At 50.6% G+C, this 13,855-nt stretch overlaps 1 protein-coding gene across 1 annotated transcript in view; it reads right to left on the reverse strand.

The window, feature by feature from the left end:
- The window catches only part of ZFAT (zinc finger and AT hook domain containing), a 212,266-nt gene that overhangs the window by 138,567 nt on the left and 59,844 nt on the right, over nucleotides 1-13,855 (reverse strand). The window contains exons 5-7 of the mRNA XM_006830846.1: nucleotides 8,507-9,978; nucleotides 7,569-7,801; nucleotides 710-797 (exon numbers count right to left, since the gene is read on the reverse strand). Of these exons, the coding sequence (XP_006830909.1) occupies nucleotides 710-797; nucleotides 7,569-7,801; nucleotides 8,507-9,978 (1,793 nt within the window). The remainder of the gene's footprint in view (nucleotides 1-709; nucleotides 798-7,568; nucleotides 7,802-8,506; nucleotides 9,979-13,855) is intronic.

The raw sequence follows: 13,855 nt of genomic DNA on the forward strand, positions 1-13,855 counted from the left end.
GAAAGCATATGTGTCTCAGTGCCCGTCCATTACTGGTTTCTCCTCCATGAATCAGCATTTACAATCTTTGAGTGAGGTTCCAACCATCAGGAGTAGCTATGAAATAAAGAAAAGCACCTAGAGGGGTGTGGAGGAAGGAAGAGGTGTAGACAGCTTATCTGTACCCCATAGGTAAGTTCTGATGCCTGGTGGAGACATGGTTGATGGCACTGGGGGTAAATTCGGACCCCCGGAGCCTGTAAGGCCTTACCCAGAAGATTCTGCCTATGCAGGGCTCTGCAGGAAGGCTGAAGGCATGAGCAGGAATTCACCAGGAAGAAAAGAGGGAAACTGCCCCAGGCAGTGAGGGCATGGATGGTGGGAGCTCACACCTCCTGAACCACAACAGCATGGGGAGAACTAACACCCCTTCATAAACCACTGCGCAAACTCACAGGTCCGGTTTAACCTCACAGGAAATCGGGACTTTAAGAGCATTCGAAGTTTACTTGAGTGGGGGCTGCAGGGAGGAAGTGCAAGTGAAGACTAGATAGAGGGTAATCATAAAGGAGGCATTCTGAAAAGAAACCCCAGATGTTAAGAGAGGTGTTTCTTTGAATTTACTCTAGTCTTCAGCCCTTGTCACTTCCATTTAGTGCAGACTGCTGGGCTGGAGAATAAACGTGAGCATTTCTAGATTAATCTTCGGCTCTAAAGTGCATAACCTTACCGGGATGGTTGGTCTTGATATGTGACTTTATCAATCGATCTTCTGAAAAAGACTTTTCACACACGGGACAAGAATAACTCCTTTTGTCCTTAACAGAAAGAGAGTGCAATCAGTTGTCTCATTTAATGGTAGGTTCTGTGGAAATTCACCACCACTACCACCATGTCCATCACCAACACCACCATTACCAACATTACCATCACCACCACCACCAAAATTACCATCACCACCACCATCACCACCTCCACCACCACCACCACCACCATCACCATCAGCAGCACCATTACCACAACCATCACTACCATCATCACCATCTTTACATCACCACCACCACTACAACCATCACTACCACCACCTCCACCATCACCACCACCATTATCATCATCATCATCATCACCACCACCGATATTACCGCCACCTACCCTCACTACCTTCACCACCTCCACCATTACCTTCATTACCCACCACTCTCAGCAATAGCAGCAGTAGCATCAGAGCTAGAGAAACACTGTAGCAAGCACACCTTTTACAGGGCTGTGCCGTGTCGCCTCTGCCTGCCCCACTTAGCCCAGAGAGCACAGGAGTAAGGGATGGCACCAGCTCATTGAGAAGACAGGAGGGGCAGGGGGGTAATATAAAACTGGCGGCACAGGGAGAGGGTGGGGTTTGGCGGCCCTTGCATTTCCCCCAGCACTCAGAGTCTGGCGTGCCAGGGGTTTCCATAGAATCACTATCACATGACGCTCACACCACTCTGAAAGGACACATATGGCCACATTACAGATTACAGACAGGGGAACATAGTGAGGTGAGCCCTAGGTCTGAGAAGGGCAGCCAATGTCTGCCCCAAGTTCTCAAATGCCTCCTACCACACCGAGGCCACTGGTGTGTATGTGGCAAGGGGGCAGGGGAGGGGACTCTACACTGCTGTGGCCTCATCCACCCAAGATCTCAGTGTCACTTTCTCCATGAGGGAGAAGCCACGGCTTTAGCTCATAGGCCTTCCTCCTTGAGCTCACTTTCTGGAGAATTCACATCAAGGTGGCCACCCCCGCAACACACACAGAGGCTGGGGGGAGATGGGGACATGTGGGCAGAGGCAGGAAAAATAGTCAACACTGCCAGGGAGGAAAAGTGCTTAGAGGCGGGTGGGGAAAGCAGCATGGAGGGTTTCCTGTCTCCTCCATCAGGGAAGATAAGGAGCCGAGGCAGCATCTGTGCTTACCCTTTTAAGCGGAGGAATAGCCTGGCTACCCCCAGAGCAAATTTCAGAAGTGTAATCAGGATGCTATGCTCCCAAGCTCCCCTGATGGATGGCCAGCCCATGCGTTACACAGAGCCAGAGTGGGTGGGAAGAACCACACACGTCCACGGCACGTCCACGTTACCAAAGGCTAAGTGTGCTGAAGCAGTGAGTGTAGCAGGCACAGGCTCTGGGATGCTTCCCAAAATGTGTTCTCCTAGATGTTAATGCAGTCCCAGCCCCAGGGTTTAACAGCTTCCCATCTGCTGCCTGACTGGCTACAATCCCACCCCAACCCTCATACCGCTAAATAGTATCAACACTCCATTGTTATTGTTGCGGTTGCTATGTACCATCCAGCCCATTCTGACTCATAGCAACTTACAGAGTAGAGCCACCCCTTAGGACTTTCTGTGCTGGGTCCCGGAGAAAGGCTCTTAGCACCTGGGAGACCCTGGATGCCCTTATCACCGGAGTGGACAGGGACACTCAGAAGGCCTGCGGAAGAGCTGACTATTGTCTCCCAGGGCCCTCTGCTGTTTGATTTCCATTTCCTTTCATCTCTGACCATCTGAAAGTCATTTATCTCAGGGCTCACTCATCGGGGCCCCTTATTGGTGATGCCTTTGAAGACTGTCTGAAGGCGGGGGTAGTGGGAGAGCATGCTGGCAGAAAGGGGGGCTTGGGGCTCATTTCTTTCTTTTTCAAAACCTCTTTTTCTACTGAAAATGAACCCAAACTCACACAGCAAAGTTACAAAGAGTGGGGGCAGCAAGGGTTCCTGGCAGAGGCGGGGAGTGGGCAGGAGTCGGGTCCCAGGACAGGACACGTGGCCTCCGTCGGAGCTTGTGTGCAACAATGGGCCAGCCTCCAGAGCACGCGAAACAGGTGCATTATATAGCAGGCATGACCAGAAGACCCAGATGGTAGCCCACTCCACAACCCACCCACTCATTGCAATGATCAGGATGAAAACAGGTCCTGGGCAGTGTGGGAGAAACTATGGAACAAAACTCAAAACCGTAACAGACCTGGTTTACGTACAGTCTGTCCTTAACACCCTTCATACCTGAGACTTAGCCCTCCCCCTGGAGCAGATTTCAGCCAAACAATCCACAGGCCTACAAAGCATGAGGCACATTGTTGTTGTTGTTTACTGCCATCAGCTGGCTCAGACTCATAGTGACCCTGTATGGGGTGTCTGAGGAACAGCTGGTGAGCTTGAACCGCCAACTGTATGGTTCAAGTCGACCTTGCAGTCCAGTGCACTAACTCACAACAGCACACCAGGACTCCAGGAAGCACTCACTCCCCAGGAAATCAACCATACATACCAAAAAGGGCAGCATTTACCCCAAGCAAGGCTCAGAAGGCAGGAAGGAGGAAGTGGGAAGAGTGTTGACAATGGAGCACAGCCAACGTCATGAAACATAATGTGTACACCTTGTTCAATAGGAAGCTGTATGCTCTGGAAACATTCACCCAGACCACAGTAAAATGTTCAAAAATCCAAACTAAAATAAGGAAGGGGCAGGCTAGCAAGAGGCAGCCATCTATGCCTCAGAGGCAAAGTCACGCTGACCCCCACATCCTCAAGTTCATCTCAGCTCACAGAGGCTCTGTAGGACAGAGAACTGCTCCCATGCTTCCGCAAAGTGTCAGTCTTAATGGGAGCAGACAGCCTCATCTTAGTCCCACGGAGCCACTGATGGGTTTGAACTGATGACCTTGCAGTTAACCTGAGACTTAATCCACTGTTCCAGCAGGACCCCTTCAAAGGTAGTGGAGCACCGTCTGCTCAATCCACAGTGGGCATCAGCTAGAGACGGATGTCTGTTCTGAGCACATGCTGAGTGGTGGTGGTGGTGGTGGTTATGAGCCGTGGAGTCGGTTCCGACTCATAGCGATCCTGTCGGTTTCCGAGGCTGTAAATCTTTACGGGAGCAGAATGCCCCATCTTTCTCCCTTGGAACAGCTGGTAGTTTTGAACTGCTGACCTTGAGGTTAGCAGCCCGAATCGTAACCACTATGGTCCCAGAGCTCTTTATGGTGCCCTTTGCAGAATCAAGTTAACAAAGCTGGAAGGTTGGTTAGTAGGCAACTTAGGGGCAGTAAGTATTCATATGTTCCTGTTGTTGTTGTTGTTAAGGGCAGTCAAGTCAGTTCCAGCTCATAGCAACCCTTTGTAGGGTTTTTGAGGAGTGACGGGTGAGTTTGAACCGTTGACCTTTCATCTCAAACCGGCCTTGAGGTTGGATGGTTACGCTACTGGACCACACCAGGTATGCGCTAAAGAGGGGGCGAGGACGGTGGGGTACAAGATACACACAGAAAGTGTTAAACTGGTGTGTGTCCAGTCACACACACACAAAAAAAAAACTGAAATTACATATTTTTCACAAATCTACAATGAGCAGAGGCAGACAATATCAAAGAAACTCAGTTGTAACCGCTGCATAAGTAAACGCACCTGTATTTGACATCAGGTTTTTTAAATAATGACCTGGAGCCTGCACTCCACTCTCTGTAGGAATAAAGGCCACAGGAAACCTCTGCTCTCCTCTGAGGACTCCCGCATCTATCCTGAAGAGTTCCAGGGATCAATTCTGTGCCGGGGAGGCCCGAGAGATGTAAACACTTAGCCCACTTGTCGGCTAAGCAAAAACTGAAGGTTTGAGTCTCCCCAGAGGTCCCTCAATAAAACTTTACCTGGCGATTTACTTCCATGTGATAAAAACTGCTGTTGAAAAACCTGTGTCACACACCTCTACTCTGACACATGTGTGCTCCCTGAACATCTTTCACTCGAAGGCAGCTTGGTTTTGTTTTCGAATGATGTGCCAGGCACCACTGAAGACAGGGATAGGAGAAGCTGGCCCCTGACTCAAGGGACCAACAAGTGAGTCGTCATGGATGTGCCCGAGCAGAGTATATGTCATCGCAGGGCAGAGGACAGAAGCTGGGATAGTACTGATGGACACAAGCTGGGAGGAGCCTGTGATCTGCCCAGCATGGGGTCCTTGCCACTAATGCAGCTGTTTGTCTGCCAGGCCCTGCCAGCAGCACTGACTTATGAGGTTGCATTACACCACGGATGGGGAAACTTTTTTCTGCTGAGGGCTATTTGGATATTGATAACATCTCTTGTGGGCCATACAAAATTATCAACTTAAAAATTAGTCTGCTATATTTGGTCAAACATTTAAATAACTCATCCCTAATGCAGTGGCTAAGGAGCTCTGGTAGCATGGTTACGAATTGTGCTGCTAACCTCAAGACGGCAGTTTGAAACTACCAGAGGTTCCGTGGGAAAAAGACAAGGCATTCTGCTCCCGTAAAGATTTACAGCCTCAGAAACCCTGTTCAGGGTCACTATCAGTCGGAACCGACTCCATGGTACTTAACAACAACAACAATGCGATGGCTATGGAGTCCTGGTGTGGTGCTGTGGATTAATGCATCAAGACTGCAAAGCCATTTGAACTGGAAGGTTGATGTTCAAGCTCACCAGCTGCTCCTCAGAAACCCTCTACAGAGTCACTATGGGTTGGAATGGACTCAACGGCACTTCACAACAACAACAACAATGTGATGGCTGGAGTCCTGGTATGGTGCTGTAGGTTCAGCATTGGACTACAAACCACAAGGTCGGCAATTCAAACCCACCAGCTGCTCCTAGGAAAACCTATACAGGGTCACTATGAGTCGGAACCAACTTGAAGGCACTCAACAACAACAACAAACAACAACAAAGTGATGGCTGGAACTGCAGTTGCCTTGGTAGGGCCAGACCAAAGGATTTCAAGGCCCTTATACTGCCCACAGGCCAGACATTCCCCATGCCTGCTCTATATGATGGTCTCTCATCACCTGAGGCCTTCGGTGCTATGGATAAAGCCCAAATAGGGCATCTAGGCACACACCTGTGATCAAATCTGACCACGTCATATAGCTCTTGGAAAGAGAAACATATCATATTCAACCATATCAGTTAAATAACATTTCCTTCCCCTTAAAAAATTGTATATACACTCATGGATCATACCCATTTATTTCCAGGAGGATACTGGAAATAGTTCCCTGTACTTTCTCCTTGCTTGTTGGCAAGATATTATTTGAGCTTGTTTCTCACAAGTGCATTTAACATTCTAAGCGTCTGCATGGCCAAAAACAGACCACGCTCTTTTCAAAGACACGAGCAGAGCACTCATTGAAAACACCTCCACTAGTCAGTCCTGCATCTTGCTGGAGTTTCTAGGTGTCTGGGATGTGTGGAAGGAGCCCTGGAGGTGCAGTGGCTAAGAGCACTTGGCCGTGACCCAGAAGGTCACTGATTCAATCCCACCAGCCGCTCCACGAGAAGAAACTATGGCAGTCTGCTTCCTTAAAGACAGCCTTGTAAAACCAATAGGGCAGTTCTACTCTGTCCAACAGGGTCTCCATCAGTCAGAGCTGACCTGATGGCAGGTCCTATTCGAAGTGATTCATAGGCATTGTAGAATAAAGACTGGTCTGAACTGCAAGGTCGGCAGTTCAAACTCACCAGCCACTCCTCAGAAACCCTATACAGGGTTGCTATGAGTCAGAACCAACTCAATGGCACTTACCAACAACATTATTATAAGTCCTGGTGTGATGCTGTAGGATAAGCACTGGACTGCTACCCACAGGTCAGTGGTTCCCACCCATCGGCCACACCTCAGAAACCCTATACAACATCTCTGAGTCACAAGCAACCCGATGGCACCAACAACATCATTCTCATGCCACACCCAGCCAAATAATGATGGCTAAAGACACTGACCGTAACAGGCAATAATAAAGAAAGAACTACATCTTTAACTTACATCACAACTGACGTGCCACAGAGTCACTAGAATTGGAGTCCATCCAAACTGGGAACTACTGTTTTATAATCTGCCAATAACCCTACAACATATTGTTGTTGTTGTTCAGTATTGTGGAGTTGCTTCCGACCCATAAATACCCTGTCTAGGGTTTCCAAGATACATATAAACATAAATAACACACAAAAATATATGTGTGCATAGGCACATGCATGGACATGTATGTGGACACATGTCTACACACAGACCGTACATGTGTGCTTCAAATTGTATACATATAGTTATGCATATCCTTATTTAGCTCTATAGGGAGATCACCAGGTCTCTAAAGGGTCAAGTACTTGCCCAAGGCCAGTCAGCTTGTGGGCTACTGGACATTGTACTGCATCCACAGCCGGCTCTCTGACCTGAATTCACACCACAGGGATGTTACCAGTCCTTTAAGAAGTCAGTGAAGAAACCCTCATTTCATTTCCTACTCCACACACCCTAACTCTGTAGACTAGCTACCGTCCAAACACTCAACATTAAAAGCACCTTCGTTCCATCTCATCTTTGTTCTTTTCAACTTTACAGAGCCTCTCACTGTGACAGGAACTCACGGTGAACAAGGCCTCTGGGAGCATACGGGGTGGGCGTAGTGCAAAGCACCTCCCTTTGCAGGGTTACCTCTCGAGTTTCCCAGCAGCCCCGGGCCTCTCTGTCTGCATGTATCTGAGGAAGCAATGCGCACGGGGGAACGGGCTGCCACTGGGGGCTTGCTACTTACCAGCTCTGTGTGGACTTTAAGATGTGCCTGCAGTTTATATTTATCGGGAGTCGCGTAGTCACAGCCGGCAGTAGGACACTTCAGCAAGATGTTACTGTGTTTCTGAATTACATGGCGTTTAAGACAGTTTTTGGTGATGGAGGAATAATGACACTGGGAGCAATAATACAGATGTTCCCGGGTGTGGGTGCGGACATGCATGTCAAAATGCACTTGGTACCAAAAAAGTTTGCCTAAAAAAATAGTCACGTGAGAACAAGGAAGTTTCTTTTATACTGAATTTGCATTTTTTTTCCCCTTAACTGTAGAATTCCTCTCCCTCTAGTGCTTGTCCTGGTCGCCCTTCAAACGTCCCACCACATCTCTAGTCTGGCAACGCTTTGCAGGACGCAGGTATTTCTGCATGAAGTCAGCAGCACTGGGGAAGGAAAAGCCCCCCAAGGGCTGAGGTCCCTGTTAGGGGCTATGCATCAGTCACAGGGCCTCCAGGCTCTGCTGATGCAGGACACCTGGCCTGGTGTCACCAGCTCTCAGGGAGATGCACAAACCAGACTTTGTGTGTGACTCTGCATGATTGTTGTCAGGGTCGCCCTATGTGGAGTATAACCACCTAGCATGCCCTGATCTTTAGAACTGAGCGCTCTACCCGACACATGCCAGGGCTCTTCTTGGTTAAGTGTATGAGGAGATGGGTTAAACCTCCACGTGAATGCCTGGCCAAGCCAACACACTTCATGGAGCCATCTTCCAGGTGACCTTCAAAAGGCCCCGGTAAGACTACCACACGGGTGGGCACCCATCCCTGTCTACACACGGAGCACAGTTCCCTTACAAGGTGTCTTTGCAGAGACATGAGCTCACATTACACCCAGGTGACCCACAGCACTCTGGGAGTCGCTGGGGCTGCTGGGAAGGAGGACGCCCCTACCCCTCCTTACCACAGTACTCGCACTCCAGGTCCCCGTACACCTTGCGGATCCTCTCACACAGGCCCGTGTTCATCGGCTTCTTCTGCAGGTTGTTGAGGATCTTCATGAAAGGGGTGATGTCATTTGGGGGTTCCGAGGTGGATTCGCAGGAGCCCTGATCACCCGCCACTGGGGGAAGTTCGGGGGCCTTGGCTGGGTCCGACTCAAGACACCCACTGGAGTTCAGGTCATCGGGTGGGAGGGCAGCAGTGCCCTGCCCCCCACATGGGGGGCTTTCTGCACCCTGGGCTTCCTGCTGCAGGCTAGCACCATGGTCCTTGGGCAGCAGGACCGTGACTACCCGGTCCTGGGTCTGGGTTGGGTCTCCGTGCTGGGGCTCCATGGTCTCCGCGGGCAGAGTATGAGCTTGGATACTGGGGCAGGTCTCCTGTTTTAGCAGAAAGTCACCCGCAGCCATCGCAGGGGAAGAAGGAAGGGTGGCTAATGCCACAGTGGGCAAAGTAGCACCTATGGCTGGGGGCACAGCTGGTTGCTCGTCCGGGGTGGGCATGTCCACAGGGTCCTCTGGCCCCGGGTGGGCGGGCATATCCATAGGGTCCTTCAGCCCCCGGTGGGCAGGCATATCCACAGTGTTCTCTGGCTCCGGGTGGGCCTCCTTGGACTGAATGTCCGTGGGGGCGTTGATGCCAGGGAACCCCAACTCCTCTTCGGCCAGCTGCAGCTGGTCCCCCAAGGCCTCCTGGTGGATGTCGCCACCGGGCTCCAGCAGGCAGAAACTCTGGTTGATGGAGCTGTTGAAGACGGCTGCGTCCTGCGCAGCCCCATGCGCCTCCGCGATGTGCGCGCGCAGTCGGATGGAGCTGACAAACTTTTTGAGGCACACGGCACAGACGTAGACGAAGGGGTGCTTCCGGATGTGCAGTTCCAGCGCCTGGTACTTGGTGGCTCCGTGGCCACACAGCTCGCAGGCGAAGGGCCACTGGTCACCGTGCACCAGCATGTGGCGGTCGCGGTCCAGCTCGTTCTTGAATTTGCGCTCGCAGGTGTGACAGTCATAGAGCAGCTGCCGCTTGCCCTCCCTGGTCATTAGGCCCAGCTTGTCCAGGGCCTCCTTGACCTTGAGGTCCTGCAGGTCGTGGGCATCCCGGACGTGCTTGATGAGGTTCTTGACGTCCGAGTACTGCTTCTTGCAGAAGCGGCAGTGCTGCTTGACCTTCTTGTGCACCCGCTCGATGTGCACCTTGAGGTGGCCCTTGCTTAGGCAGGTGAAGGGGCAGATGCCGCAGGCAAACTTCTCGCCTGTGTGCTTGCGCAGGTGCACGTTGAGATTGGCCTTGATGGCGCTGGCGTAGCTGCACTGGGAGCACTTGTAGGGCTTCTCGTTGGTGTGGATGCGCAGGTGCGCCTGCAGCGAGTGCTTGAACTTGAAGACCTTGTTGCAGTACTCGCAGGTGAAGATTTTGAGCTGGGTGGGGCCTAGCCTGGAAAGAGAGGGGAGCAGTTAGCTGGGGGCTACTTGTACCTTCTCAGGTTCTTGTTCAGGTGAGTCTTCCACCCAGACTCCTGGGGCTGATAGTGAGCAGAAGGAGACTGAGGGTGGTTCAGTCATTAACACAGCAGGACAGCCGGGCTCAGGAGGACGCACGCACATACGAGAGTGCGTCCTTGTCCTGAGGAGCAGGCTGAAGGAGGTGGCACCGCAGGGCAGTAACACCAGGGAAGAGGCAGGGTGAGGAGACAGCCCTTGTGATGGACAAGGATTGTGTCAGCTTGACCGGGCGGGCCAGGACCCTGAGATGTAGCTATCACCCAGGATGGGATTTGATGTGACAAACCAATGAGCCTACTGTGGTGCTACAGACAAGCATTGGATCACATGGTCAGTGTGAACTGCCAGAGACCCTACACAGGGTCACCATGAGACAAACAGACCCCACAGCACTAACCAGCACATCTCCCTTAATCCCAGCACGCCCGGACCTGATTTACAGGAGATTCCCAAGGATGTGACTTGTAACACCTCTGATCTTACAAGAGTCAAAAGGAGACAGAAGTGAGCAGAGAAGAAGGGACCTCCTCCCACCAGGAGTGCAGAGCATCCTTTGCACCTGGGGTCCGTGCACTGTGAAGCCCCTAGATCCAGGGGAAGACTGATAGCAAGACACAAGAAGATCTCCAAGGAATGCTGGGTGTACAGATGCTGGAAGGAGACCAGGACCTTTCCCCAGAGCCCACATGAGAAAGGGTTCCCCTGAGAGGCGCCCTCTGACTGAGGACTTCCAGCCCCCTCAACTGTGAGGGAAGGGAGCTCTGGTAGCGTAGTGGTTACCAGGCTGCGAACCACAGGGTCGGCAGTTCAAAACTACCAGCTGTTCCATGGGAGAAAGATGAGGCGTTCTGCTCCCGTAAAGGTTTACAGCCTCGGAAACCCTGTACAGGGTCGCTATGAGTTAGAACCGACTCCACGGCACGTAACAACTACAACAACAAACTGTGAGGGAAGATGTTTCTGTCCATGAAAGGCATCCACTTATGGTATTCCTGTTTCAGCAGCTCCAGAGAAGTAAGTATTCTAACCTGGATTCAAAGGAGCCCTGGTGGCACAATGCTTACTACGTACCTGGCTGCTAACCCAAAGTGTGGTGGTTGAAGCCCACTAGCCGCTCAGAGGGAGAAAAGACACAGTGATCTGCTCATGCAAAGATAACAGCCTAGACAATCCTCTGGGGCAGCTCTACTCGGTTCTATGGGGTCCCGACAGGGTCATGTGAGTCACAATTGTCCTCATCACACACAACCACCACCTGGGGTTAGGCAGAGGCGATGTCCGAGCTGAGGTCTAAAGAACAAGAAACAGCCTCCTGCACTCTGAGAGAAGCCAGTCTATGTGTTAAAGCCAGCTCTGATTAATACAAGACGGGTGAGCGCAGTGGTTCAGAGCCACCAGCGGTTCCTGTTCCCGTACAGATTTACATCCTCAGAAGCCTAGGGGAACGTTCAGTGCTGTCTGAGAGACTCACTGTGAGTCAGAATTCACCTGATGACAATGGGTTTGCTGTGAGGCATTACTCAACACCTACAGGATCGGCAGTTTAAGCTTACCAGCTGCTCCTCGGAAACCCTACAACAGCGTTGCTATGGGTCGGAATTGACTCAACGGCACTTAACAGCACAACAGTGGTCCCTGAGACACAGGTGAGAGACTCTGTAGATGGCAGAGAGTAAAAGAACGGCCTGCCTGATGAGACCCTTGTCCTTCAACAAGGCAATGTGTACTCTGTGTTCTGACACTGACAGTGCTGAGAACTTGTATGTCGCTGTTGTCAGTTTCAACTCATAGTGACCCTACGCACAACAGAATGAAACACCGCCGGGTCCTGTGCCAACCTCACAATTTCTGCTTCACTTGAACCCATTGCTGCTGTCACTGTGCCAACCCATCTTGCGGGGCAGGGGGGGCTTCCTCTTTTTCACTGACCCTCCACTTTACCGAACCTGATGTTCTTCTCCAGGGACTGGTCCCTCCTAATAATATGTACAAAGCATGAGAGACACAATCTTGCTATCCTGACTTCTAAAGAGCACTCTGGCTGTACTTCTAACATAATTTAGTTGTTCTTTTAGCAGTCCATGGTACTCAATATTCTGCTCAAATACCATAACTCAAATACATCAGTTCTTCTATGTCAGCTACGCTAAGTATTTAATCTCCGCCAATTACTAGACCCATTTCACAGATGGGAAAACTGAGGGTTTGCCGAAGATCATCGACTCTGTGAGTGCTGAAGGCAGAGTTTGAACTTAAGCAGTTTGTCTGACTCGAGAGCCTTTGCTCTGCAGGATTTCCAATGACTGAGTTTCGTACCAGTAGATCACCAGGCCTTTTCTTCTACGGTTCCCATGTGGCCTCAGACTGCCAACCTTTCAGTCCGCAGTCATGTGCTCAACTATTTGCTACTGAGTGAGATTTTCTTGATCAACTCACCATCAGCACAAGACATAAGTAAGGACTTGCAATCTGCTCCTGGAATGTCACAGCCTAAAAACCACACAGAGTCAAGTACTTGGAGTCGCCATGACCTTGCACCTCAAACTGACCTTGTCCTCCAAAGCCACAGCCTCGGAAAGCCTGTAAAAGGTCCCTATGAACCAGGATGGCCCCCACAGTGGTGGGTTATACCTGTGGTTACAATCCCATTTGGGAGTGGGCTTCCTTTGTTATGGTAATGAGGCAATATGAATGTATGTGAAACACTTCTTTTAAGATATAAAAGAGCAGGTTAAGCAAATAAACATTAAAAGAAAGAAAAGTACATTATAGTCTATTCTGATTCATAGCGACCCTATATAGGGTTTACAGTGAATAAGGAAGACTGTAGAAGAATTGATGCTTTTGAGTTATGGTGTTGGAGGAGAATATTGAAAGTGCCATGGGCTGCCAAAAAATTCAACAGATCTGTGTTGGAAGAAGTGCAGCCAGAGTGGTCCTTGGAGGCCAAGATGGCCAAACTTACTCTCTCATACTTCGGACATACTGCCAGGAGGGACCAGTCGCTGGAGCACGATATCATGTTTGGTAAGGTGGAGGGTCAGAGAAAAAGAGCAAGACCCCTAGTGAGATGGATTGGCCAAGTGGCAGCATCAGTGGGCTCAAGCGTGGCAACAATTGTGAGGTTGGCCCAGAGCCGGGCAGTGTTTTGTTCTGTTGTGCATCGGGTCGCTATGAGTTGGTACCCACTCAATGGCACCTAACAACAACAACAGAGTGGCTGGTGGGTTGGAACCACTGATCTTGTGGTTACCAGTCCAGTGCTTATCCTGCAGCACCATGTGACTGACTGTTGTTATTGCTGTTAAGTGCCGTTCAGTCGGTTCCAACCCATAACTACCCTGTATAGGGTTTCCGAGGAGCAGCTGGTGAGCTTGAACTGCCAGCCAGGCAGTTCAAATGGCTTTGCAGTCTGGCACATTAGCCCACAGTGCCATACCAGGACTCCTGTGTAATTGCCTAGGAAACTAGAAATAGAAGCTGAAAAAAAGTCAAGGGCCTTCCCTAAGAGTTGACAGAAAGAGAGCCATTGCTTAGGGTGGGCGGCTGGAATTCAGGCTTCTAGTCTCCTAACATGTGAGAAAATAAATGTCTGTTCATTAAGACCCCCCTTGTGATAGTTCTGCTATAAACTAGGGAAAAAAGCCCTCGTGGCACAGAAGCTAAGAAGAGCTCAGCTATTAACCAAAGGGTCAAAGGTTCAAAACCTCCAGCCACTCTCTGTGAAAAAACGAGGTGGCAGTCTGCTTCCGTAGCGATGGCACCTTGGAACCCTGACAGTTCTACCTGTCCTACAGGATCACGATGAG

This window comes from Chrysochloris asiatica, unplaced genomic scaffold (assembly GCF_000296735.1).
Source record: "Chrysochloris asiatica unplaced genomic scaffold, ChrAsi1.0 scaffold00001, whole genome shotgun sequence".
NCBI classification, from domain to species: domain Eukaryota; kingdom Metazoa; phylum Chordata; class Mammalia; order Afrosoricida; family Chrysochloridae; genus Chrysochloris; species Chrysochloris asiatica.